This window comes from Ovis canadensis, chromosome 3 (genome assembly GCF_042477335.2).
Source record: "Ovis canadensis isolate MfBH-ARS-UI-01 breed Bighorn chromosome 3, ARS-UI_OviCan_v2, whole genome shotgun sequence".
Taxonomy (NCBI): Eukaryota; Metazoa; Chordata; class Mammalia; order Artiodactyla; family Bovidae; genus Ovis; species Ovis canadensis.
Window position 1 is genome coordinate 10436857 of NC_091247.1, and position 25644 is coordinate 10462500.

Below are 25644 nucleotides of genomic sequence, written 5' to 3' on the forward strand. Positions count from 1 at the left end.
AAAACTTTAATAGTCTAGTCTGAGTTCATTTATCTTTAATTTTTGAAACGGGTAGAGTAATTCATAACAGTAATTTTATTCCTGTAATGTAATATTCACTTCAGTTCATTTGTGCATTAAAATTCCTTTAAGACCGTTATTAATGATTTATATAATGAAATGTCATATTAATCACAGAAGTTTTCACATTTTATTATTCTCTTCCATGTTAATACTATCTTTATGATCTCTATTAATGTTTTATATCCTCTAATTTCAATTATAAATCAAGAATATTTTCATGTTTTTGTTGGTATTTGCTTTTCAGGGGTGCCACCTTTAAAATTTTATGACTTTTTCCCTACATATGCAATATAAAACATCTTTATTCATATAAAGGTAGTTAATTATGTCTTTGTTTATAGTAAACTTTCATTGACAAACTTATAGTTATAATATTTCTTTTCAAGCTCAAAGATTAGAACGACTCCGAAAAGAGAGACAAAACCAGATCAAATGCAAAAATATTCAGTGGAAAGAAAGAAATTCTAAGCAATCAGGTAAATCAAAATAATTTTAATTGTTAATTTGAGATTTATATCTTTAGTTTATATTATTATGTAAGAGTTTCTATTTTTAATTCATCCTTTTACATACTGTAGACTGCTACCTCTTATGTTTTGAGCTTTGAACTCTTTCACTTGGGTGCCTTGGCCCTCTGTGTGTTCTTTAGGTCTTGTCTTTTTGGCTACTGTTTGTTCTGGGGGACAGGAATTCATGAGTGCAGGGCACATTTTGTAGAAACTGTTGTGCTGGTACCTTGTTCTTAGAGCCAAGGTGTACCTGTGGTTTGGATGGGCCTCGAGATTATAGATTCCTCCTGGCAGTTCTAACCTGGACTTTCCCTTGGATTAGTGACCCTAGTAACAACCTTTTTTGCTTATATACTAATTCTTTTCCTTTAGCTTACAAACCATTATGTTGCTGGTATCAGCATTTCCAGAATGTGTTCCTGTGGTATGTATATTAAAAAGCTGACCATTGATGTATTTTCAAAACTTCAAGAAGAGAAGACTTCTAAAAAAATTATACAGTTGAATGCTATTAAAATATTTTCTAATGTTTTATCATGTTTCCTGGACTGTTCTCTTTTTCTCTCCTTTCAAATAAGTGTCCACAGTCTATCTTTCAATTTTCTTCATACCTCGCACTACTACCCTGGCGTATAATATGTGACCAGTCAATTTTTGTTGACTGACTCCTTTGCTACATAATATTTATGAAGCTAATAATATTCATGATTATCGCAGTAATAGCAGCACCTACCGAGTGCTGTGGTGAGTACCTTATGTGCATTACCTCCAGTGAATGCTTCTATAAGGTGTAAGTTTCATTGCCATTGTTAACGAGTGAAACAGAAGGTCACAGGGACTTAACTTGCAGAATTTACAAGGCTAGGAAGTGGTAGTGCAGTAGAGTCATTTTTTGTATCTAGCTCTATCTCAAGCCCAGTCTCTTTCTGCTAAACCACAACATATAAAGTGGTTGTTGCTTTCTCCTACTATGATTATAAACCCAGGAGTGTTCATTGGGTATGATTTTCTTAATGATTGCTTGTAAATGATGACTGTGTAGAACCAGAAATCTCATCCACTTCTTTCTCCTTGTATCTCACGTCTGTGACTACCTGTAATTCTCCTTGAATATCTTTTTAGTTTTGCCCTGATATTTTAAAGATCTCTCCAGACTGGCCTTTTCTGTTGATCTAGTTAATACTTCTCTCTGTTGTATTTAGCACAACCTGGGAAATCTTTCTATCATTTATCTTTTCTACTTTCTTCAAAATTTTTGTATATCTTAAGTATGTTTCCTATTTATTACTTCTTAATGAGTTCAGAGCCAGTTTAGTAAGCCCAGCTCTCCAGCTACCCTTTGCTTTGCCATCTTTACTTCCATATCTTATAACAATCATTAAAAAATAAAGTAATAAATAGAGGAGTAAAGCATCTGAAATATAACAGCATTAACACCTTTCATAATGTGAGAAATAACTTCTTCAACCTATATTTTGATGCATTTAATAATCTAATAATTAGAGATACATCTAATAAATTTTAATACTGCCATCACCCACTCCTTAAAGTCAAATCCTCTCTAACTTTTGTTCAGTGTTTCACAAAATGTGCTGGAGGCATAAATAAATAGTCCCCTGTTTGCTTTCATTTAAACCACACTGTCCATTTCTCTCTCCCTCAGTTTCTTTCCTTCTTATTTCCGTCTCAGAGATTTCAATAATTGACCCTGAGATCTTAATTCTGGAAAGGCTCTTTAAAGTGCCTGCCCATGCTTTGAAATGTTGACCTTGATTCTGGCCAGACCAGTAGCCTGCCTGGTGGTTATTCCTCGTCAAAATTCAAAGGAATCCCTTTGAATTTTCTGTTAAGCTGGGTTCTATCGTTACCACAGACTTACACCCAGGTATCCTGAAATGGTTAGAAAAGTGGAGTCCTCAGTCCACTAAACATCTCCCTGGCAAACGGAGCAGCCATTATGTTTTCACACATCTCTCAAACGCATATTCTCTTTTGGCAAGAAATGCCATGACCAAATCATTTTTATTTTAATTGGGAATTTTGGCTGTGTTATCATTCATTTACTCACTCTTTTTATGCTAATTATATTTTATTGAAAATCCTTTCATCTGTTTTTCCTTATCTTTGTTTTACTTCATTCCCCACTAGAAGAATCATCATTGTGAATGTGATGATCTCCCCTGCAGTGTTCTTTTCCCATAATTATTCTGTCTGCGTCCAGTCCATTCTTTAAGACACTGCCTAAATGCAGCCTTTCTATAGAGGAGTTGGAAAGGATCCTAGAAGCCATCTGGTCCATACCTCGAAGTTCTTCATGAACATATTGACGTGTGTGCCACAAGACCATGTGATAAACGTAATACCTTATAGTAAGATCCTTTTAGTGTTTCTGTAACTAAAACTGCATGGATAAATCTGAAGCCAATGTCATTGGAAGACAGCATTGTCAGGAATAATGTCAAATCAAGGACTAGTATTTTTAATTTTATTGTTTTAAAATGGTGTTTTATATTACTTACAAAATTAGTCAATACTCTTACTCATTGAGTCATTTAACAAGTGTTTCTTCCACAGCTTCTGTGTACATAGTAATTCACCGCTCGGTGCTGCGGGAAATACATGATTCTCGTCCTCAAAAAGTTTGAAGTCTAGTGGAATTCAAGGCTACATGTAAGGTTACATGTAAGGTTAAATAATAGCTTAAAATAATAATGTACTTTATATCAGTTACTTATGAATATTCCTGGTTTTCTTTATATAACTTTTGTTATATAGCAACAGTTCCCAGGTGCAGTGGCTATATAAAAGTCAGAAATGCATCCAAAAGTGTTATAATGACATCTGTATGCATTTCTAGGCCCTGTCTGTGGAATTCCTGATGTAGTAGATAGAGGTTGGGGTCCACAAATATGTATTTTTCAGAAGCTCACTGGGTGAATCTAATGGGTAACCAGCTCTGAGCACCACTGGATTATATGCCACCCACTAAGTTGACTTCATGCAAGTAGAACAGATTAGTTGTTAATATTTCTATATTACTGGTGAGAAGATGAGTACAGAGGTGCTGAGTAACTTTCCCAAGTCACTTACAAGTGGTAATTGGCAAAGTCAGAATTCTCGCCCTGGGCATTCCAACTGCAGAGACTGTAGTCTGTCTGCTCTTTCCCCTTCTGTCCCATACTGCAGGCAGAAAGGAGCTGCTCCGGGCGCTTTGGGTATTGAAGGGTCTTTGATGTTCCCTTGCGCCTTTCCTTCTCTCTCTGTCAGCTGCAGGTAGGGTTCAGAAAAGTTGCCAAAGCTTCTATATTTAAAAAAAACAACTTCCAGTGGCTGATAATGAAAAGCAAGTGAAGTTAAAGTTGAAGAGCAATGTGAACTCGAGTAATTCAGGAAGCACAGCTGTGCCTTATGAATGGCTTAGAACCAGGAGGAAGAGCTCTGGGACCGTTCCCAGTCTTATGCTATTTTGTGCTCATCTGATCTCTCCTTCCTCCTCCTGTTCTGTTCCCTCTCCCCACAACTACTTTGTCTGCTTGTCTGATACAGAGTTATTCATTCAACAAATATTTATTTAGCTCCTACAGTACACAGGAAGAAATAGAGAAAAACAATAGAATGGGAAAGACTAGAGATCTCTTCAAGAAAATTAGAAATACCAAGGGAACATTTCATGAAAAGTTGGGCACAATAAAGAACAGAAATGGTATGGACCTAACAGAAGCAGAAGATATTAAGAAAAGGTGGCAAGAATACTCAGAAGAACTATGCAAAAAAGATCTTCATGATCCAGATAATCACAATGGCATGATCACTCACCTAGAGCCAGACACCCTGGAATGTGAAGTCTAGTGGGCCTTAGGAAGCATCACTACAAACAAAACTAGTGGAGGTGATGGAATTCCAGTGGAGCTATTTAAAATCCTAAAAGATGATGCTGTGAAAGTGCTACACTCAATATGCCAGCAAATTTGGAAAACTCAGCAGTAGCCACAGGACTGGAAAAGGTCAGTTTTCATTCCAATCCCAAAGAAAGGCAATGCCAAAGAATGCTCAAACTACTACACAGTAGCACTCATTTCACACGCTAGCAAAGTAATCCTCAAAATTCTCCAAGCCAGGCTTCAACAGTATGTGAACCATGAACATCCAGATGTTCAAGCTGGATTTAGAAAAGGCAGAGGAACCAGAGGTCAAATTGCCAACACCTGCTGGATCATCAAAAAAGCAAAAGAGTTCCAGAAAAACATCTACTTCTGCTTTATTGAGTATGCCAAAGGCTTTGACTGTGCGGATCACCACAACTGTGGAAAATTCTGAAAGAGATGGGAATATCAGACCACCTGACCTGCCTCCTGAGAAATCTGTATGCAGGTCAGGAAGCATACTGGATCTGTATGCAGGTCCAGTCAGAAGTGGACATGGAACAACAGATTGGTTCCAAATAGGAAAAGGAGTACGTCAAGGCTGTATATTGTCACTCTGCTTATTTAACTTATATGCAGAGTACATCATGAGAAATGCTGGGCTGGAGGAAGCATAAGCTGAAATCAACATTGTTGGGAGAAATATCAATAACCTCAGATATGCAGATGATACCACCCTTACGGCAGAAAGTGAAGAAGAACTAAAAAGTCTCTTGATGAAAGTGAAAGAGCAGAGTGAAAAAGTTGGCTTAAAGCTCAACATTCAGAAAACGAAGATCATGGCATCTGGTCCCATCACTTCATGGCAAATAGATGGGGAAACAGTGGCTGACTTTATTTTTCTGGGCTCCAAAATCACTGCATATGGTGATTGAAGCCATGAAATTAAAAGATGCTTACTCCTTGGAAGGAAAGTTATGGCAACCCGCTCCAATACTCTTGCCTAGAGAATCCCAAGGAGGGGAGAGCCTGGTAGGCTACAGTCCATGGGGTCGGAAAGAGTCAGATGTGACTGAGCTACTTCGCTTTCTAAACAGCATATTAAAAAGTAGAGACATTACTTTGTCAACAAAGGTCCATCTAGTCAAGGCTTTTCCAGTAGTCATGTATGGATGTGAGAGTTAGACTGTAAAGAAAGCTGAGTGCCGAAGGATTGATGCTTTTAAACTGTGATGTTGGAGAAGACTTGAGAGTCCGTTGGACTACAAGGAGATCCAACCAGTCCATCCTAAAGGAAAGCAGTCCGGGGTGTTCATTGGAAGGACTGATGTTAAAGCTGAAACTCCAGTATTTTGGCCACCTGATGCGAAGAGCTGACTGAGTTGCAAAGACTCTGATGTTGGGAAAGATTGAAGGCAGGAGGAGAAGGGGATGACAGAGGATGAGATGGTTAGATGGCATAACTAACTCAATGGACATGAGTTTGGGTAAACTCTGGGAGTCGGTTATGGACAGGGAAGCCTGGCGTGCTGCAGTTCATGGGGTTGCAAAGAGTCGGACATGACTGAGCAACTGAACTGAACTGATTCTGGGAAGGATTGAAGGCAGGAGGAGAGGGGGCCGACAGACAATGAGATGGTTGAATGGCATCACCAACTCAATGGATGTGAATTTGAATAAATTCTGGGAGTTGGTGATGGACAGGGAGGCCTGGCGTGCTGCAGTCCATGGGATCGCAAAGAGTCGGACATGACTGAGTGGCTGAACTGAACTGAACTGACAGTACACAAAGGCAGTTATGCACTGTTATAGGCCTAAAAGGTACAGCAGTAAACAGGCGGCAAAATCTCTCCTCTGATGGAGCTTGTTGGGGAGAAAGAGTTAACAGACAGTATGTCTTATGTCAGAATGGGATAAGTGGCACAGAGAAAAATATTATCTAGCTCATGGAGATAAAGAGTGCTAGGCAGGGGATTTTGCTGTTTTATATGGGGTCATCAGGGAAGGCCACATGAGGAAGGTGATGTTTGAGCAGAGATCTGAAGGAGTGAGGGAGTGAGCCAGGCAGGTAATGGGAGATGAGTGTTCTAAGATGAGGGATCAGCAAGTACAAAGGTCCTGGGGTGGAAATGAGACTGATATACTGGTGGAAAAGCGAGGAAGGATACCTGTTGGTTAGAGCACAGTGAGAAGGGGAAGTGGGGTCGGAGAAGTAAGCCATGGGAGATCTGATCACAGATGGTTCTGTAAGGACCTGGGTGAGGTGATTTGATCAGAGTTCTGGTATGATATGTGACTTAGTTTCTTTTTCCTAGCTTAAATTTCCTGTAAAACAACTATTTATTATAAGAAATTTCAGACACAGAAACAAAGAAGAACTTTTTCAAACATATGCAAAAGTAGGGAGAATGGTGTCATGAACCCGCCTTGCCCATCGCCCAGCTTCAGCAGTTTTAGTAATATATGTCTCTTCTCACATCACTTACATGTTCACTTACCCTTTCCTCCCAGATTATTGTTATGCAAATCCTTGCTGTCATATAAATACATACCTAAATACTTACGTGTTTTTTAATGTGTACTTAAACTGCACTACCACTATTCTCCTAAAAGTGAGCAGGAATTCTTTACAGTTATCAAATATTTCCTTGTTTCAACACCCCCCCCCCCCACGCCCCGACCCATTTCATTTGTTCAGGTCTAGATCTAAGGTCCACACATTACTTTTGGGTAACATGTCTCATTTCCTTTGTAATCTACAGATTTGGATTCATTTCCAGCTTTTTATTCTGTAGTTTATTTGTTAAAGAAACTGGGTCTTTTGTCCCATAGAATTTTCTGCATTCTGGCCTTTGCTAATCATATCCCCACAATCTCATTTAATATGTTCCTCTGTCCTCTTTATTTCCTATAAACTGGTGGTTGGATCTGGAAAATTACTCAGATTGAAGTTTGGTTTTTGGTAAGACTGCTGTGTTCATACTGATCTGTATTTTCTATTGCATCATTTTAGGAAACATAGAATGTTGTCTTGGTTCTTTTTATTTGTGATAAGATTGATGGTAGAATCAGGTGTTGTCCGTTCATTATTAAATAACTCCCATCAGCCTCTCGTCTGTTGATTTTAGTGGCCATTGATGAGCATCACTAGATTCATGATCATTGCATGCATGCTCAGTAGTGTCCGACTTTTTGTGACCCCATGGACTGTAGCCTGCCTGGCTTCTCTGTCCATGGGATTCTTCAGGCAAGAATACTGGAGTGTGTTGCCATTTCCTTCTCCAGGAAATCGTCCCTACCCAGAGTTTGAGCCCAGGTCTCCTGCACTGGGAGGCAGATTCTTTACCTCTGAGCCATTTGGGAAGTCCAGATTCTTTCATTCAGTTCACTTCATTTGCTCAATCATATCTGACTCTTTGCAACTCCATGGACTGCAGCATGCCAGCTTCCCTGTCTATCACCAACTCCTGGAGCTTGGTCAGACTCATGTCCATTGAGTCAGTGATGCCATCCAACCATCTTATCCTCTGTTGTTTCCTTCTCCTCCTGCCTTCAATCTTTCCCAGCATCAGGGTCTTCTCAAATGAGTCAGTTCTTTGCATCAGGTTGCCAAAGTATTGGAGTTTCAGCTTCAGCATCAGTCCTTCCAGTGAATATTCAGGACTGATCTCCTTTAGGATGGACTGGTTGGATCTCCTTGCTGTCCCAGGGACTCTCAAGAGTCTTCTCCAACACCACAGTTCAAAAGCATCAATTCTTTGGCGCTTAGCTTTCTTTAGTTGTGAAATAGTGATTTCTGACTTTATCAGTCTTTCTTAATTTTTTAACAAGTTTTATATAAAGAACTTTCCCATATCTATTATTTGGCCACCCTCAGGTATAGTTCCTACAAGAAAGGTAGGATAAATGCTTGATTCTTTCCCTTTGTTAGTAGTTTTCAGGATGAAGAGTTTATTCCTTAGCATCCTGTATAGGTGACCAATGAGGGTTTTTTTCCTTTTGTATCGTTATCCACTCATGGGCTTTAAGCATAAATTATATTTTTCTGTTCATTGCAGTTATTCTTTTTTATGCTAATATTGTCCTTTTGTATAGTGAGTCCCTTCACATTTGCTTCTAACTTCTTTTGACACTGTTCCAGTAATCTTTCATAGCTTCCTTGCTTTCTTGTGTAACAAGATGTTGCAGGTTCATCTTGCCCATTTTCTTCCCCCCATTTGGAATCAGTCATTTCTCCTGGGAGTCTTGATTCTTTTTAGTGGTAAATGCCATTGAGAGACCACAAGTGAGCTCTAGGGGTGCTCGCTGGATTGATTTTTTTTTTTTTAAATAGGCCTTTTCATGGAGTAGAGCTCAGAAAAAAATAAGATTTTAAAGAGAGAATACATTGTGAGTTAATGCTGATAATTCCAATCCAAATTTAGGAATTTCTACTTAATTGTTTTGATTTTATGTTCATGTATCTTTTCTCTTGCTGACAATCTGGGTTCCAGAATTGAAATATGAATATAATTAGTAACATGATTAGTGAGAACATTTTAAGAATTTTTTTTTTTTATCTTTTTAATACATTCCACTAGGAAATACAGTCATGTTGCTCTGTGATAAAGTTACTTAAAATAATTCCTCTCTTTGTAGTTAAACTACCAACTAAATACTACACTTAGGTTCATGTATTTCATTTTGCTTTATTTTTTGAGGTTGCATTTTCCTTTATTAATTACGGAAAACATTTGTGTGGTTCCAGAGTTAAATACATAAAAGAAGAGAAATCTAGCTTCAATCTTTATCTTCTATTCTTTTAGTCATTTTAAAAAAGGTTTTGGCTTTCCTGTCCACTTACAACTATATATAAACATATTCACATTTGTATTCCCTTTTTTAAAATTAAAGATAGCATAATACACCCTATTTTATGCAACAGATTTTTCAGTCAACAACATACCCTGAGAATTACTCTGGAGCAATCTATGGAGATAGGTTTCATGATGTGAATGTGTCATAGTTTAGCCACAAAGGCCCTTGTGGAGGGATATTTGATAGTTTTCAGGCTTCTGCTGTTGTAGATGGCACTGCAGTGAAAAGCCTCCCACATATGAGTTTTGTTTTGTTGCTAGTATCCCTAGGATCAGATCCTGAAAGTAATATTGCTGGGTCAAGAGGTAAATATATGGTTTTCTTGGACATTCCCACATTCCCCCTTCATTGAGAATTTACTCTTTTGCATTCCCTCTAGTGTCTATTTCCTCGTAGCCTTAACATTTTTTATTTCTGCCAATCTGATAGAAGTGCAGTGGTATCAGTATGTAATTTGTGTATCTCTTATTATGAATGTGGTTGCACATCTTTCCATTTGTTTAAGAGTTTTGAGTTTCTTCTGTGGATATTATATATTGTATATTTTTCTATAGGGTTGTTGATCAATGTCTTCTCTACTTTGAGACTATATAATTAGGAAGTTTTTATTTATATAGCATCAGATTTATCCATTTTCTTATTCTGAAGTTTATAACTCATATTTTAAAAAAGTCATTGGCTGGCTCTGGGTTGAGTTGGGGAGGAAAATGTGGAAATAAGACCAGTTTGAAGATGGTGGTAAAAATCCAGCTTCCATAGCCATAGGTGGTTCTGAATATCTTCTAAAGTTTCTCTTGATAGATAAAGTGTGAAAGAGAAAAGTGGAATGACACTTAAGTTTTTTTCCTGGCAGAACAGAGTTGCCATTAACTGAGAAGTTAATGGGGCAGGTTAGTGGAAAGATCAAGAGGTTGGTTATATAAAGACATGAAAAGTTTGAGATGCCATCAGCCAACCAGGTAGAGGAGTGAAATAGAAAGTTGAATATGCAAGTTTGTAATTTTAGTGAGTATTTAGAAATAATCATTTAGAAGTTATCAGCATACAAGGGTATTTATTTAAGTTTTCCCTATTTATATATTTTTTATTGAGGTATGCTTACATACATTGAAATATACAAGTGTTAAATGTTTGATGACTTTTGCCAACATACACACCTGGGTAACTAGCATTCCAGTCAAATATGTAGCATTTCTGTAACCCAGAAAGTTCCCTCGTGCCTCTTTTTAGTTAATCCACTGCCCAAAGGCAATTACTATTCTGATTTATATCACCACAGTTTAGTTTTTACTTTTGTAAAATGGTGTTTCTTCAATTTCAGTCTGAATTTGGCAATAAGGAGTTCATGATCCTAGCCACAGTCAGCTCCCGGTCTTGTTTTTGCTGACTGTATAGAGCTTCTCCATCTGTTTTTGCTGACTGTATAGAGCTGCAAATAATATAATCAATCTGATTTCAGTGTCGACCATCTGGTGATGTCCATGTGTAGAGTCTTCTCCTGTGTTGTTGGAAGAGGGTGTTTGCTATGACCAGTGCATTCTTTTGGCAGAACTCTATTAGCCTTTGCCTTGCTTCATTCTGTACTCCAAGGCCAAATTTGCCTATTACTCCAGGTGTTTCTTGACTTCCTACTTTTGCATTCCAGTCCCCTGTAATGAAAAGGACATCTTTTTTTGGTGTTAGCTCAAGAAGGTCTTGTAGGTCTTCATAGAACTGTTCAACTTCAGCTTCTTCAGCATTACTGGTTGGGGCATAGGCTTGAATTACCGTAATATTGAACATAGAACATCAGACTGGTTCCAAATAGGAAAAGGAGTACGTCAAGGCTGTATATTGTCACCCTGCTTATTTAACTTATATGCAGAGTACATCATGAGACACACTGGACTGGAGGGAGCACAAGCTGGAATCAGCATTGTCGGGAGAAATATCAATAACCTCAGATATGCAGATGACACTACCCTTATGGCAGAAACTGAAGAAGAACTAAAGAGCCTCTTGATGAAAGTGAAAGAGCAGAGTGAAAAAGTTGGCTTAAAGCTCAACATTCAGAAAACGAAGATCATGGCATCTGGTCCCATCACTTCATGGCAAATAGATGGGGAAACAGTGGCCTGACTTTATTTTTCTGGGCTCCAAAGTCACTGCAGATGGTGATTGCAGCCATGAAATTGAAAGACGCTTACTGCTTGGAAGGAAAGTTATGACCAACCTAGACAGCATATTAAAAAGCAGAGACATTACTTTGCCAACAAAGGTCCATCTAGTCAAGGCTATGGTTTTCCCAGTGGTTACGTACAGATGTGAGAATTGGACTATAAAGAAAGCTGAGTGCCAAAGAATTGATGCTTTTGAACTGTGGTGTTGGAGAAGACTCTTGAGAGTCCCTTGGACTGCAAAGAGATCCAACCAGTCCATCTTAAGGGAGATCAGTCCTGGGTGTTCATTGGAAGGACTGATGTTGAAGCTGAAATTCCAATCCTTTGGCCACCTGATGCAAAGAGCTGATCTCATTTGAAAAGACCCTGATGCTGGGAAAGATTGAGGGAAGGAGGAATAGGGGATGCCAAAGGATGAGATGGTTGGATGGCATCACCGACTTGATAGACATGAATTTGAGCACGCTCAAGGAGTTGGTGATGGACAGGGAAGCCTGGCCTGCTGTAGTCCATGGGGTCACAAAGAGTTGGACACGACTGAGCGACTGAACTGAACTGAAAGGGATTTGTAGGGTATTTGGAGTTTTTACACATGGGTTTGGGTGGACTCAGGGAGTTGGTGATGGACAGGGAGGCCTGGCCTGCTGTGGTCCATGGGGTCGCAAAGAGTTGGACATGACTGAGTGACTGAACTGAACTGAAAATGGCGTTTACCTACATATTTTATCTTATTGGCTGTGCTGCACCACTTGTGGGATCCTTATACCCCAACCAGGGATCAAACCTGGGCCTTTGGCGGTGAAATCCAAGAATCACTAATCCAGATTCTGGAATATATAAGTACATTAATCAACAGATTAATATCTATTAATTATACATTAATAGCAATAGATTAAAATGTACATTTAAGAACATTTTAGATTGCTACTAAAGTGGTATTTTAAATATTGGAAGTGCTGTTCTACCTGTAATCAATCAACAAGTTTATTTCTGCACTTTGGAAAGGAATGATCCTTTATCAAACACGTATTTCTTCTTGTTCAGTCACTAAGTCATGTCTGACTCTTTGCAGCCCCATGAACCACATCACGCCAGGCTTCCCTGTCCCTCACTGTCTCCTGTAGTTTGCTCGAACTCATATCCATTGGGTTGGTGAAGCCATCCAACCATCTCATCCTCTGTCGCCCTCTTCTTCTGCCCTCAATCTTTCCCAGGATCAATGTCTTAGCATCAGGTGGACAAAGTATTGGAAAAAGCAAAAACAAAAAACCTACTGGGTGCTAGGAACAATGCCAGGTGTCTTATCTTGTCCCCACAATGATCCTAAGAGATAAGTTACCAATAGCTCCAGAAGAAAGGAGCTGTGACTTATCAAAGTCAAGTAGGGTTAAGTGTGAAGTGATAATGTATTAACTCTTCCATTCTCTGACTAATTCACACTTGGACTTCTCTCCTCAACCTATGACACTTTCCCCCTGCCTCCTTTGCTTCCTACATCATGGGGAAAAGGATCTAATTCTTTTTTAAAAGGTGGCGTTTCTGGAGAAGGAAATGGAAATCCACTTCAGTATCCTTGCCTGGAAAATCCAATGGACGGAGGAACACAGTGGGTTACAGTCCGTGGGGTCACAGAAGAGTTGGACACAGCTTAGCGACTGACCAACCACCACCGCCTAACTGCTTACCACAGACTGCGCACATGCGCACTGTAATTTTCACGCTCGAGTGCTGAGTCAGCACGGTGCTCAGTGAGATCCTAGTTTGGTAATCACAGTTATGAATAGTTGATCTGGATGATTCGCAGTCTTAGGACTGTATCATGCAGGTGTTATCCTTGCACAGTTCTGTGTTGCATTACATACATTGCTCGTCCATTCTGCCCTGGCCTTTGAGAGGTCCATCTGCCGTCTCCCTTTCCCTTTCCATTGTTCTGCTGACCGGGGAGGCTAGATTTGGAGGTTCGCTCTCTGGGCATACCAGATTGTTTGCATGCGTATCATAATCATAGTAGCCTTCTTGTTGTTGCAGGTCACTAAATGCATGAGGTTTTCAGAAATGTATGCTACTATTAGCAAAATAAATAAAAAATAATGATTTTCTGGGCCCAAGAGGCTAGCATACTATTCATTCACACACACAAAATACATCACTTTGACTTTGCTATCTAATCCACATTCTGAATTTGTAAGTACATGTAATCAAGAGATTAATATCTGTTAATTATACATTCATGGCAACAGGTCCTTTTCTCCTTATTTACCATATAAATCTATAGGGACTGATCTGATAAAGTTGTCCCACTAATTTGTTGAAAATAACTTGTTACCTTTTTAAAAAGTTCTAAGTGACTATTTCAGAATTATGTTTGATCTCAGTTCAGGTTGGTTGTGCTCAAGAATGGAATGGATTGAACTTAGTTATTGCACATTTTGAGATTGATTCATTTGAAACTTTAAGTGTGGAAATTTTCTAACATCACCTAAATAAAAAGTACAATGAACCCCCATGTACTTATCATCCAGCTATCACCTTAAATGACGTTCAAATTAATACAGAGAAGTAAATGATCTTTGAGAGGGTATGGAACTAACTTGTCTTGGTTCACTAATGAGGAAGTGCTTTAGGTTTTGATTTAATAACTTAATCTGAATTCCTTCAATCATTATTTTATTCATTGATTCATGCAATGAAATTTATTGAAGGTCTACTGTGTTCATTAGTGCCTAATGGCTAAGAGCCTTGGTGGGGTGCAAATCTTAGCCCTGCTCCTTACAGGCTGTGTGACCAGGGGCTAATCAAACTATTCTATGCTTCAGTTTCCACACTGACACAATTGAGATAATGCTAGTGTCTACCTCATAAGTTTGTTATGAGGTTTAGATGAGACACATTGGCTTCCTCAATGTATGTTAAGTACTGTTATTATAAATACTCTTCCTCCTCTTCCTTTTCCACTTCTTCATTTTTGTCATCCAGATTATGTGCTAGGTACACATTGGGAACTGTGAGAAGGTTAAGTTGTGAACCGTGACCTTGAAAAACCAGAACTTCAAAATTAGAGGGAGGAGAGTTCTTCAGGATTATCTGGTTTGACAAGTCCAGAGAGGTTTAGTGAATAGTCCAGAATCACACATCTGTTAGTGGCAAAAGCCAGGCCAAAGCTCAGATCTCGCAGCTGTGAAATGCTCTTCTTATAGAATAGCCCTTTTGTTGATTTATCTGACCTCTGCCCCTTTCCTTAAATCCTCCTCTTTCTAAATTGATGAACATGACCTACATGTATATTTCAGTGCTCTGCTCGTTCAGTGCACAGACGTAACAGTATATGTTAGTTAGGCCTGTTGCACATATCAGACCTGAACATGTCCTTAAGGTTCCAAGGAAGACTTTAGGAAAGGTGGACACAGGCCATCTCTCTCTGTTGTAATCACAAAGATGTTTTTATCTTCCTCTTGTATCACAGCCCAGGAGTTAAAGTCACTGTTTGAAAAAAAGTCCCTCAAAGAGAAACCTCCAAATTCTGGGAAGCAGTCGATATTATCTGTACGCCTGGAGCAGTGCCCCCTGCAGCTGAATAATCCCTTTAACGAGTACTCCAAATTTGATGGCAAGGTAAGTAAACTGGAACGCATCCCTTCAGGTAACACCTGGACTAAATGGAGTTACTGTTGGTATTGTCATTCTTATTTTTATCTGATTTAAATTTAAGTAGGTTTCAAAAGGAAGTCAGAATAAACAAAGGATGTCTCTCACATTTTCAAAGACTGAGGGTGTGAAAAGGTCTGGATTTGGGCTTACTGTTTGCACAGTAATATGTTTGGGAGGATGAAAACAGAAACAGTCCCGAGATAGGAATGTGTGTGTTCCTGTTTTATGTCCTCAGGTTTGGGTTAGTTGGGTTGTGATTAATTAAGGTCTAACTGTGGGTAAAGCCTTGACAATGATTCTGGGAGGCAGTTTGCATTGTCTTGTATGAGTCTTGATTATAACTCCACAAATTGTGGACGTTAGAGCTTCTGCTCAGAATTCTAAGACGTTCCTTTGCATTCCAGTGTTTTATTGAATCTCGTTTGACACTTGCTGTACAGGATGACTTAATTTTTTCCTGTCCTGACAATTTACAGTCTGTAAAGTTAAAGTGTGTTTATTTTCCTTTTAGAAAAAGGACCACTATTTTTAGTGGAGTATAGCTCTACGTGAACACCCACTCTCCTGCATTCCCACAGTCTGTGTCTCTGCACCAAACTGAGCAGGGCTTTCAGAACTGCAGCAGTCGATTTTTTTATTTATTGCCATTATGTGTGCTGTCTGTCAGTGGCGTGGCGGTGCTGAGTGATAGCTTGTTGCCTGGAGGGATTGTGTACAATTTGTCTTATTTCAGCACAGTTGCAATTAATAAACATAGAACTCTTTGCTTATGTTTGCACTTTTCATATTCAAGTCCTGGTTATATGCCTGTTCCATCAGTTGTCATCTTTGAGCATGGTGATGTTCTTTACTTTGAAACACTTTCATCTCATACAATTCAGCATGTTTTCACTGGGTTTTTGTTTAGTATCTAAGTCATGTCCAACCCTTTGCCACCCTATGGGACTGTGGCCCCCCAGGCTCCTCTGCCGATGGGATTTGCCAAGCAAGAATACTGTAGTGGGTTGTCATTTCCTTAAGTAAGCATATATGGCCGTTGGCACATGAGGTTATTGATGCTGGCAGAGAAGAACAGAAACTAGAAACAAAATGCATAAGTAACATAAAATCCTAATTTGCTCAGGAATTTTCCCCCCAAAACATCAGAAAGCACTTTTAGTAAATTAGAAATTGTATCCTGTGAAGAGCTTCTCTTCAGTCTGCCCCTGCCCCCATCTCCTGCTGCTTCTTGTGGAATACAGCAAAGAGAAGGGTCTCCCTAGGGAACGGGAATGTCAGCCTCTGGAAACCAGTGAGTTGGGCTGAAGGGGACTTTTTTTCGGAAATACTTCAGTTGATTCATTTGGAAATGTGAGACGTTATTATTGGGATTAGATTACATGGCTGGAATTTATTTGTTTCCTATCATCTCATTGTTTGAGGATGTAATGAATTCTGGAGTAATTAATATGTGATTATGTTTTGCCAACAAAATAGCACAGATCTTTTAAAATACAATATTCTAGAATTTTAATTATGCTATTAGATTCTCCTATAAGTTACTTACACTTGGACTTGTTCGAAGGTTGTGAACTCTGTGTGTTATATATACCTAATTTCTGAAGTGCCAGGAAGGAATCGAAAACTAAACCGTTTCCTCAGTCACAAAGGAATTATTTTTGCTAGATGTGTGTTTACACTTACAACTCTTGATGTTTTTTGTCATAGCAAATGTACTTGTAATCAGCAAAGGATGTGAGCATGGCCCAATCACCATTGTACAATTGATTAAGAAAGATTTATATATCGATAAGTCTTTCTTGTGATACAATGATATATTTTTTATTATCCTACATATTACAATTGCTAAAACACAATTAAACTCTTGTTCTCATCTATTATTTAATATTGATGCATTTGGCAGATGTGTAATGAAAGTGGCTAATATTTGAAGGATATTGTACTGTACATATTAAATTAGTCTTTCTTTTATCTTTGTGAAATGCATCAATATGATATTCAGTGACATCTCAATGATTAATAGAGAATTATACTTGAGTCAAGCCTTTTCGTAACCTAGAAATTAAAATGACTATTCAAATAACACCTCAAAATGATGAAATTAGCATTTTGTGATTGCATAATAATGGGATTGTAGTAGTTATAAGAGCACCATGGCTGCCTCTAGAGTTAAGATCATGTCAACCCCTTGATAATAAAGCCTTTCTGTGAGAGTCGACTTTAATAATTTCCAGATTGATTCTTCCCATAAATCATTTGACGTTCAGCACTAAATTTTTGTTACTGTTGTAACTTAAAATTATTTTATTTTTATTCAGCTCATATTTAAGAAGTGAAATGAGTGTCCTGTTTTAATGATTCACCATCTTGTCATCACTCCCTGTTTTTGCTTCAAATGTAAGAGTTTCTCATGTATTTTGATAGTTCCTTTTTTTTTTTTTGCAAAGGTTTGTTAAAGCCACTAAAATATGTACAGTTTTTCCCCCCTTACAAATATTCACAATGCTTTTCTTGGGAATGACTCTTGCCTTATTTACATAATTAACTGAGTTGCTTAGGTCTCTTGGGCAAATGGTACATAATTGGGGAGAGAAAGGGACAGGAAAGAGTTTGGGGTCTAATTAAATATGCTAAAAAACTACTTAATTATGTATTTCCTCAAGAGACTAACTGCTGTGAAATCCTCCTTATGATTAAACTAGCGTTGGATTTGGAAAAAAGCATTTTGTTTTTGGTATGGCCTTACAGTTACATCAGAGTTAAGCAGACATCTTTAAGAGTTAGTGCAAACTGAATTGTTGTTGGTTTTAGTGATTCCAAGGGTAAGCATCTCTTAGCTACTGTGCTGAATTAAAGTGAATACTTTCAAATAGTTTCTGGCTCCTGTAGCTGGTTAATAATTTTACTTTTTAAAAATTGTGGTTGGTTGATAACTTCTTGAAGATATACAGTTGAGAGGGAAGGCCATACTTAGGCATAGGCTTTATGGTAATTTTGAAGGGTTTTTTGATCAGGTTTATTACTGTTTTTGGCTTCCCTTGTAGCTCAGTCAGTAAAGAATCTGCCTGCACTGCAGGAGACCCGGGTTCAATCCTTGGGTTGGGAAGATCTCCTGGAAAAGGAAATGGCAACCCATTCCAGTATTCTTGCCTGGACAGAGAAGCCTGGTGGAGTATAGTCCACAGGGTTGCAAAGAGTCAGACATGACTTAGCGACTAAACCGCTACCATTACTGTGTTTATATTATCTTTTTTGGCAAGTTGGCAGGGCTATCCATGACCTGTTTTACATTCGTAGGTTATTAATAACTCTCTTTACTGATCATTTGAAAACAGACCAAGACAGATTGCAAGTGGTTTTAAGGAATGCTTAGCTGGACAAGGCAAAACCAGGCTCAGCCATCTGCCTCAAGTCTTTGGGCTTGTTAAAAACAGGACCTCTGATTAATGAACAAAACCAACCTCTGTTTTAGAGGTGAGATAATAAGAAAATTTTTGTGCTGGTCCTTGTGATCTCACTGAATGTGGGAAATGTTGGGTGTGACCGGGAGTTGCTCTGAGGCAATGAAGGCGTGACAGGCAGATTTCAGTATTCCTAAATATGTGGGTTTCTGCCCTGTCTCTCCACCTTTTAAAAAAATGAAGTCTTATTTTAAAAAGTATCTCTTTCTTTTCATTCAATGAAAATTCAACTACCACTTAGTTGAGAAGCTTTAGCTAGTACATTGACATCACTATTTTGTTTAAACTGTGTTTACAAATATTATCATCATCAGTAGACCTCCAGAAGTTCAGATATGCACCTCCTGTCAATACTGTTACTAACAAAGAAATGGCACTGATTATCAGTTGTGTAACCATAGTCAGGTTTTTCATCTCACTGAACCTCAGACGTAGGAAAAGAAATTGAGTTCCTTCCTCGCAATCCTGATGAATCCATCAAATGGGATAAAACACCCAGCACAGGAAGAGGCGGTGTAATTTAGTTGGGAAGCAGATCTATTTTGAAGTAAGATTTGAGTTTGAATCCTGACTCTGTCACTTAATGATGTGACGTCAGGCTGGTTACTTAACCTCATGAAGCTGCAGTCCCTCGTATGTGGAGTGAGATGGTGGTGGCCTGTCTTTCTCTGGAGGATTGAGACAGCACACCAGAAGCACCCAGCAAATACCTCACTTCTGCACCTCTCTCTCTCTCTCTCTGTAAAGTAAAGGGTGCGGGCCAGTGCTGCTCTCTTTCCTTTATACTTCATTAGATTGTTGACAGGATAGAGTGAGAGGAAATGTGCTCTTAAAGCCTGGAGTTTAGCATGGGTAAACAAGATGCACAGCAGACTGGGTGACAGTGGTCTGCTTGTAGAAGTCCAGGGAATCAGTCCAGTGGGGTTTTGACCTTTAACTTGAAATAGGAAGATTAAGACAAGTAATTACTTCCTTTCTTTTTTTTCCTTTCTGCAATGGCTATTTTCTAAACATCAGGTGAGAAGGTAGTGTGATGTCAGTAATTGCTTGGCAGTTTACTAAAACATTAAATATCTTGCTTATTTGACTTAGCGAAATTATACTCTGAGTATGAGGAGGATGTTTGCCTTGACAAGTACTTTAAAAAGCAGAACCAGTTCTGGTTCATATAAACAACTGTGACTTTGATTGTGTTAACTTATTAGAAAGTAACCGTTTCTCTGTTAGAAACTGTTTTAACAGGGAAGCTGCAGAGAGCATGGGGGAAGGGATAATTCATGAGTGCTAATTGCTTGGCTGTTAATTTTCATAAGTGTTGATAGAAGCAGTTCCTTAAATTAAACTTTGTTTAAAATGTATCAGGGGAAATATTCCACAATGTCGAGCCTGAAGTGAAAATTAATATGAATGCTGTGGCAATTAACACATACTGGTTAATAGCTTTTAGCAGCATTTTGGGATGATAGTCCTTAAATACATTTTTGCATGCTGCTCTTGTTTCAGCATTGTTCCAGTCTATGTCTGGATAATTATGAACAAATGTTTTCTACAGTCATTGGCATTAAGTAGCTCTCTTCACAGAAACGTCATTTAAAACTTTGGAGAAAGTGCGAAGGGACTGAAAACTGTTGCAGACTCATAAAAGGCCAGCGAATCTCCGTCCTGGAAAGGCAGATTGCCTTTCCGAGGAAAATGTTCCTCCTCTGTTACCCTGGGAACGGCCCTGTCTTATACGTTAAGCTACTTTAGCTTCAGGGTCTCTTTCTAAAAAATTATAACCTGGACTTCCAAGTGTTGATTATGTTTCTGGACAGCAGCTTTTGCTTATTGCTGCCTGAGCTGAGACATGGCCTTAAGCCTAAGGGCCTTCTGCCCTTTGACCTTGCTTCTTTCTTCTGACCAACCTCCCTCCCCGCTGAAGTTAGCCAGCCACCCCTGTCCTCCCCACCAGAGGAGGTGGCTGAGAATGGAGTTGGCTCTGTCGATCTCATTTCCCTCCTTCCTTTCAATAAGAGTGCTCCGGGGGTTCACTTGGCTTAGTGCCTATTAAGAGGCAATCTCAAGAGAGAGAGACAATCTGAGGTAACTTAACTCTGTTGTTTGAATTAGGAGCTATTTGTCTCTCTCTTCCATTGGCTTCATGAAACATACCTTTTTAAATAAGGGAGAATAAAGCCCCAACATTTGGCAACTTCTCCCTGTGGCTGTATTTTGCTAGCCTTCCTTTTCATAGACCAGTTTTTATCAGTCTGTTCTATTTCTAAGCAAGAAATAGATATTATTAGATATTTATTACTTATTCACACACCATGGTATACCAAGAAAAGGACCAAATTCATTAATTTAAAAATATCTTTTCCTGCAATCATTTCCCCCTACAGTTGTACGAATTCAGTGCTCTTCCTGTGGCTCAGCCTTTCCTGGAAATCTCCAGGGGAAGCTTTTGGATTTTTGTCTGAGTGGTGTTCACAATGAATTAAATAAGAATCTTACAACAAAAGAAAGTGTTTTCAGCATCCTCTTCTGCAGTTAAATTCTCAGGGCTGAGTTCTTAAAAGTAGCTTATTCCACTCTGAGCTTTCTGTCCTGGCCTCATTTCTGCAGTTTGTTCTGTGTCTCACCAGTCCGGAGGCTTCCTCTAATTTTAGAGCCATCTAGAAATTCCCATCAGAGGTGGAATTCACCATCAACTCAGACTTTTCAAAGGAAGGCAGAATTTTGCAATGGTAAGAGCATGTTTGTCAGGCTTGGGTTAGAATTCTCACTTGGCTGTTTACTTGCTGTGTGATCCTGGGCAGACCGCTTTACCTTCTTTAAGCCTGTTTTCATATCTATAAAATAAGGTTCATGATACTTACCAGAAAATGTTGTGAGGATTTAATGAGAATTATAAATGCGTACGTAGTATATGTGGTCAGTGCTGGAAGATGTATTGGTTTCCTTTGACCACATTGCCATTATTTATTTCCTATTTAATGAGAGTCTGCTACATACCAGGCGCTGTTAAGTAAAATCTGGATACAGTAGTGAGTCAAAACAGACCTGGTTTCTGACTTCATGAAGCTTCCTCTCTTGGCAGGAAGATAGATGGTATATAAATAATCGCCAAACTAAGTGCAAAATTGCAGTCATAGTATTGTTTAGTCACTAAATCGTGTCTGACTCTTTTGTGACCCCATGGAATGTAGCCCACCAGGCTCCTCTGTTCATGGGATTTCCCAGGCAAGAATACTGGAGTGGGTTGCCATTTCCTTCTCCAGGGGAATCTTCCCGACCCAGGGATCGAACACGCGTCTCCTAAAATGGTGAGCAGATATTCTTTACCCCTGAGCCACCAGGGAAGCCCCGCAGTCATAATATCAGTTCAGTTCAGTCTCTCAGTCGTGTCTGACTCTTTGTGACCCCATGAACCACAGCACGCCAGGCCTCCCTGTCCATTACCAACTCCTGGAGTCCACCCAAACCCATGTCCACTGAGTTGGTGATGCCATCCAACCATCTCATCCTCTGTCGTCCGCTTCTCCTCCTGCCCTCAATCTTTTCCAGCTTCAGGGTCTTTTCAAATGAGTCAGCTCTTTGCATCAGGTGGCCAAAGGATTGGAGTTTCAGCTTCAACATCAGTCCTTTCAGTGAACACCCAGGACTAATCTCCTTTAGGATGGGACTGGTTGGATCTCCTTGCAGTCCAAGGGACTCTCGAGAGTCTTCTCCAACTCCACAGTTCAAAAGCATCAATTCTTTTGCACTCAGCTTTCTTTATGGTCCAACTCTCACATCCATACATGACCACTGGAAGAACCATAGCCTTGACTAGAAGGTCTTTTGTTGACAAAGTAATGTCTCTGGTGCTGCTGCTGCTAAGTCACTTCAGTCATGTCTAACTCTTTGCGACCCCACAGATGGCAGCCCACCAAGCTCCCCCATCCCTGGGATTCTCCAGGCAAGAACACTGGAGTGGGTTGCCATTGCCTTCTCCAGTGCATGAAAGTGAAAAGTGAAAGTGAAGTTGCTCAATCGTGTCTGACTCTTACCAACCCCCTGGACTGCAGCCTACCAGGTTCCTCTGTCCATGGGATTTTCCAGGAAAGAGTACTGGAGTAGGGTGCCATTGCCTTCTCCGGCCTTCTCTGCTAATTAATTACCACCTTCCAGGAGAGATACTGGAGGCTTTGGAGGATTTTCATCGGGACATCTGACCTAGTCTAGGCTATCAGGGATGGTTATCTCTGTGAAGGTGACTCAACCTGAGAGTTGAAAGCAGAGTAAGAACTAGCTAGGTGAAGGGAGAGGAGAAAGGACTTACAGAGGATCTGAGGCAAGTGGCAGGGGTAGGGGGTTGCGGCTTGAAGATTTGGGAAACTAGAAGGCTGTGTGCTGGAGCCCAGGACTGAGGTAGGTTGTGGTGCAGGGGGAAGCTGCAGGACCTGTTTCTACCACAGATGGCTGTAGGAGTGTCCTCTGCAACCTGAGAATATAGGGCAGCCTTGAACCAGTTAAATGAGGAGGGAGAATCATAAGGTTTGTGTTTTGAAAAGATCCCTGAAGCTCTGATGAAGAGAATACACTGGAGAAGGGTTTGTGAGGCTTGAGAGACCAATCAAGACATTTTTGGCAGTGGTCCAGGTAAGAGATGGTAACTTGGGCTTACTTATTGATGATGGAGGTGTGGATGACTGCAAGAGGTACTTAGTAGGTAAAAGTGATAGGACTTGATGATGGATTGACTATATGTCAGGGAACGTAGGAGAAAGGAGTTTTAGGGATGATTTCTTGATCAGATTCTGGCTTGAGGAACTGAATAGATACATCTCTGAATTAGGAAGCAGTGAAAGAGGGCTGCGGATGCTGCAGAAGTTACCGTCGTTTGACAACACGTCACAGCCTGTTACCATGTCCTTAAAGACACTACACGTATTCTATTTTGGAGGGATAGGGTATACCCTCCTTGTTAGGCTTATATTGGAGGCATCCGAGGCAGGGTCTGGGATGAGCATGGGCTAGGAGCCAGGAGCCTCTTCTCTGTTTCCACTTCACAGCCAGCTTTGGTACTTTGGCTGAGAATTTGCCCTAGAAGTCAGTCACCTTCTCTGAGACAGGGCTGTACTTTCAGATGCCTAATCCAGCTTGTCAGGCCCTTCAGAGGAGAAAATGAGATAGTAATTTTAAATGAGGCAGATGTCAGGTGTCCTTTAAGAAAATATATTGATTGTAATTCTTGGAGATTAGGGGAGTAAGAGGTAAAACATGGACATATTTTTGCTATAATAAGATTGCTGTTGTGGTCCAACCCTCTTCCTGGCTAATTAAATACCAGATTAGCAGATGAAATCTGGTTGGAATGAATAGCAAACACTGAGATCCCAGTGAAAGCATGGGAGACAATCTGTTTTATAGGTGTGGTGGGACTGCAGACGGTGGGGTTTTATACTGAGCTTTCTTATTGTGGGCAACTTGCTCTGCATTAATTTGCAGTGTAGAGATTTTCTTGTCGTTCCAAGTGCTAGGCCTTGATTTTATTATCTTGAAGACAACTATCCATAAATATTAAGTGACAGCCTAGGGTCACCCACTTGGGCATGGAGTCTAGGTGTTCTAACTCTTAAAGATTTTTATTTTCATTCTTAATGGCATTCATACTTATAAAATGGAAACCTGAGTTCCAGGTTCTCAGGTTTTCTGAGACCATGTGGTGGAAAGAACACAGACACAGAAGATGTTTTAGCCCCGGCCATACTATGGCGTCTGTGACAGGTCACCTCCCATCTCTAACAAAGCCTCAGTTTCTGCATGTTTAGAATGAGGAACTTGGCTTAGATGATCACTGGATTTCTTTTGGCTTTAAGGTTCCATAGTTTTGTGATTGGAGGTGACTGACATCAGTGACATGTAGAAGGTTATACGTGGGAAAACTTGAGCTCTTGAATAGTTGATCATCTACATACATGTTGCTACTTTCCTCTTTTAGTTGATCGTAACAAAATTATGGTAGAGGTAGTTTTATCTCCATTTTAGAAATGAATAAACTGAGGCTCAGAAAGGGAAAGTGACTTGCTCAAGGGGACCCCACTAGTACTGGTGACTAGTATTTGGACTGGTATTTCAGTACCTTTTTCCAGTACCACAACTTTCTTTCTTAGACTCTTTTATAGTCATCTTTGTGGAGGAAATACAGTATTGTTAATATCTGAAAATTTTCAAAATTTAAAAACAAAATAATTTTCCCTTTACCAGTAGACTTAGAATCTGATACACTGGTTTAGCTCTTATCAGTTGTGTCTGTTTGGTGAGTTACTGCATTTTGTAAGCCTTGATTTTCTCACATGTAATAAAGAAATAATGAGATATTGGAGCTGAGGAAGGAGGGAATTGCTTTACACATCAAGTCTAGTGAAAGTGAAAGTCGCTCAGTCATGTCCGACTCTTTGTGACTCTATAGGCTATTTAGTCCATGGAATTCTCCAGGCAGAATACTGGAGAGGGTAGCCATTACCTTCTCCAGGGGATCTTCCCAACCCAGAGATCAAACCCAGGTCTCCTGCATTGCAGGTAGATTCTTTACCAGCTGAGCCACCAGGGAAGTCACAAGTCCAGTGTGTGTCCCACAGATGCTGTGGGACACCTTCCACTTCTTTCTGCTGATCTTCCTGGTAAGCAGAGTGGATTCATCCATCCATTCATCTATCCATCCAACAAATTATTTACTAAGCATTCACATTGTACTGGTTCATTTCAAATGTTTATTACATACTGGCTGTGTGCTAGGCAGTGATAAGACAGGGCTAACCACCATAGAGGAATTTGAAGATAAGAGTGCCCATGTAGCCAACATGTGAGGAAGCACGTTTCACAGTCAGGATTGTGCCCTGAGCTGGGGACTGTGGCAGTGGTCCATGGCTTCAGGTGCAGACGATTGAGCAGAGGAACAGACCCATGAACTGTAGGGTATTAAATGCGATAGGTGCTATAGTATAGGTCTATAAGGAAGACTGAAGGTGGGAGGCAGCAATGACATTCATCCAGTTTGTTATCCTAGGTGAGTTTGTCTGAATTTTGATTGTATTAATACCTAGAGGGCAGGTTTGGT

The 25644-nt window shown here is 39.7% G+C and overlaps 1 protein-coding gene across 27 annotated transcripts in view; it reads left to right on the forward strand.

The window, feature by feature from the left end:
* The window catches only part of MAPKAP1 (MAPK associated protein 1), a 240722-nt gene that overhangs the window by 30895 nt on the left and 184183 nt on the right, over nt 1-25644 (forward strand). For 23 of the 27 annotated variants that reach the window (XM_069582427.1, XM_069582428.1, XM_069582438.1 and 20 more), the window contains 2 exons: nt 450-539; nt 14915-15063. In XM_069582427.1, the coding sequence (XP_069438528.1) occupies nt 450-539; nt 14915-15063 (239 nt within the window). The remainder of the gene's footprint in view (nt 1-449; nt 540-14914; nt 15064-25644) is intronic. The other 4 variants (XM_069582445.1, XM_069582446.1, XM_069582448.1 and 1 more) reach the window with 1 other exon arrangement.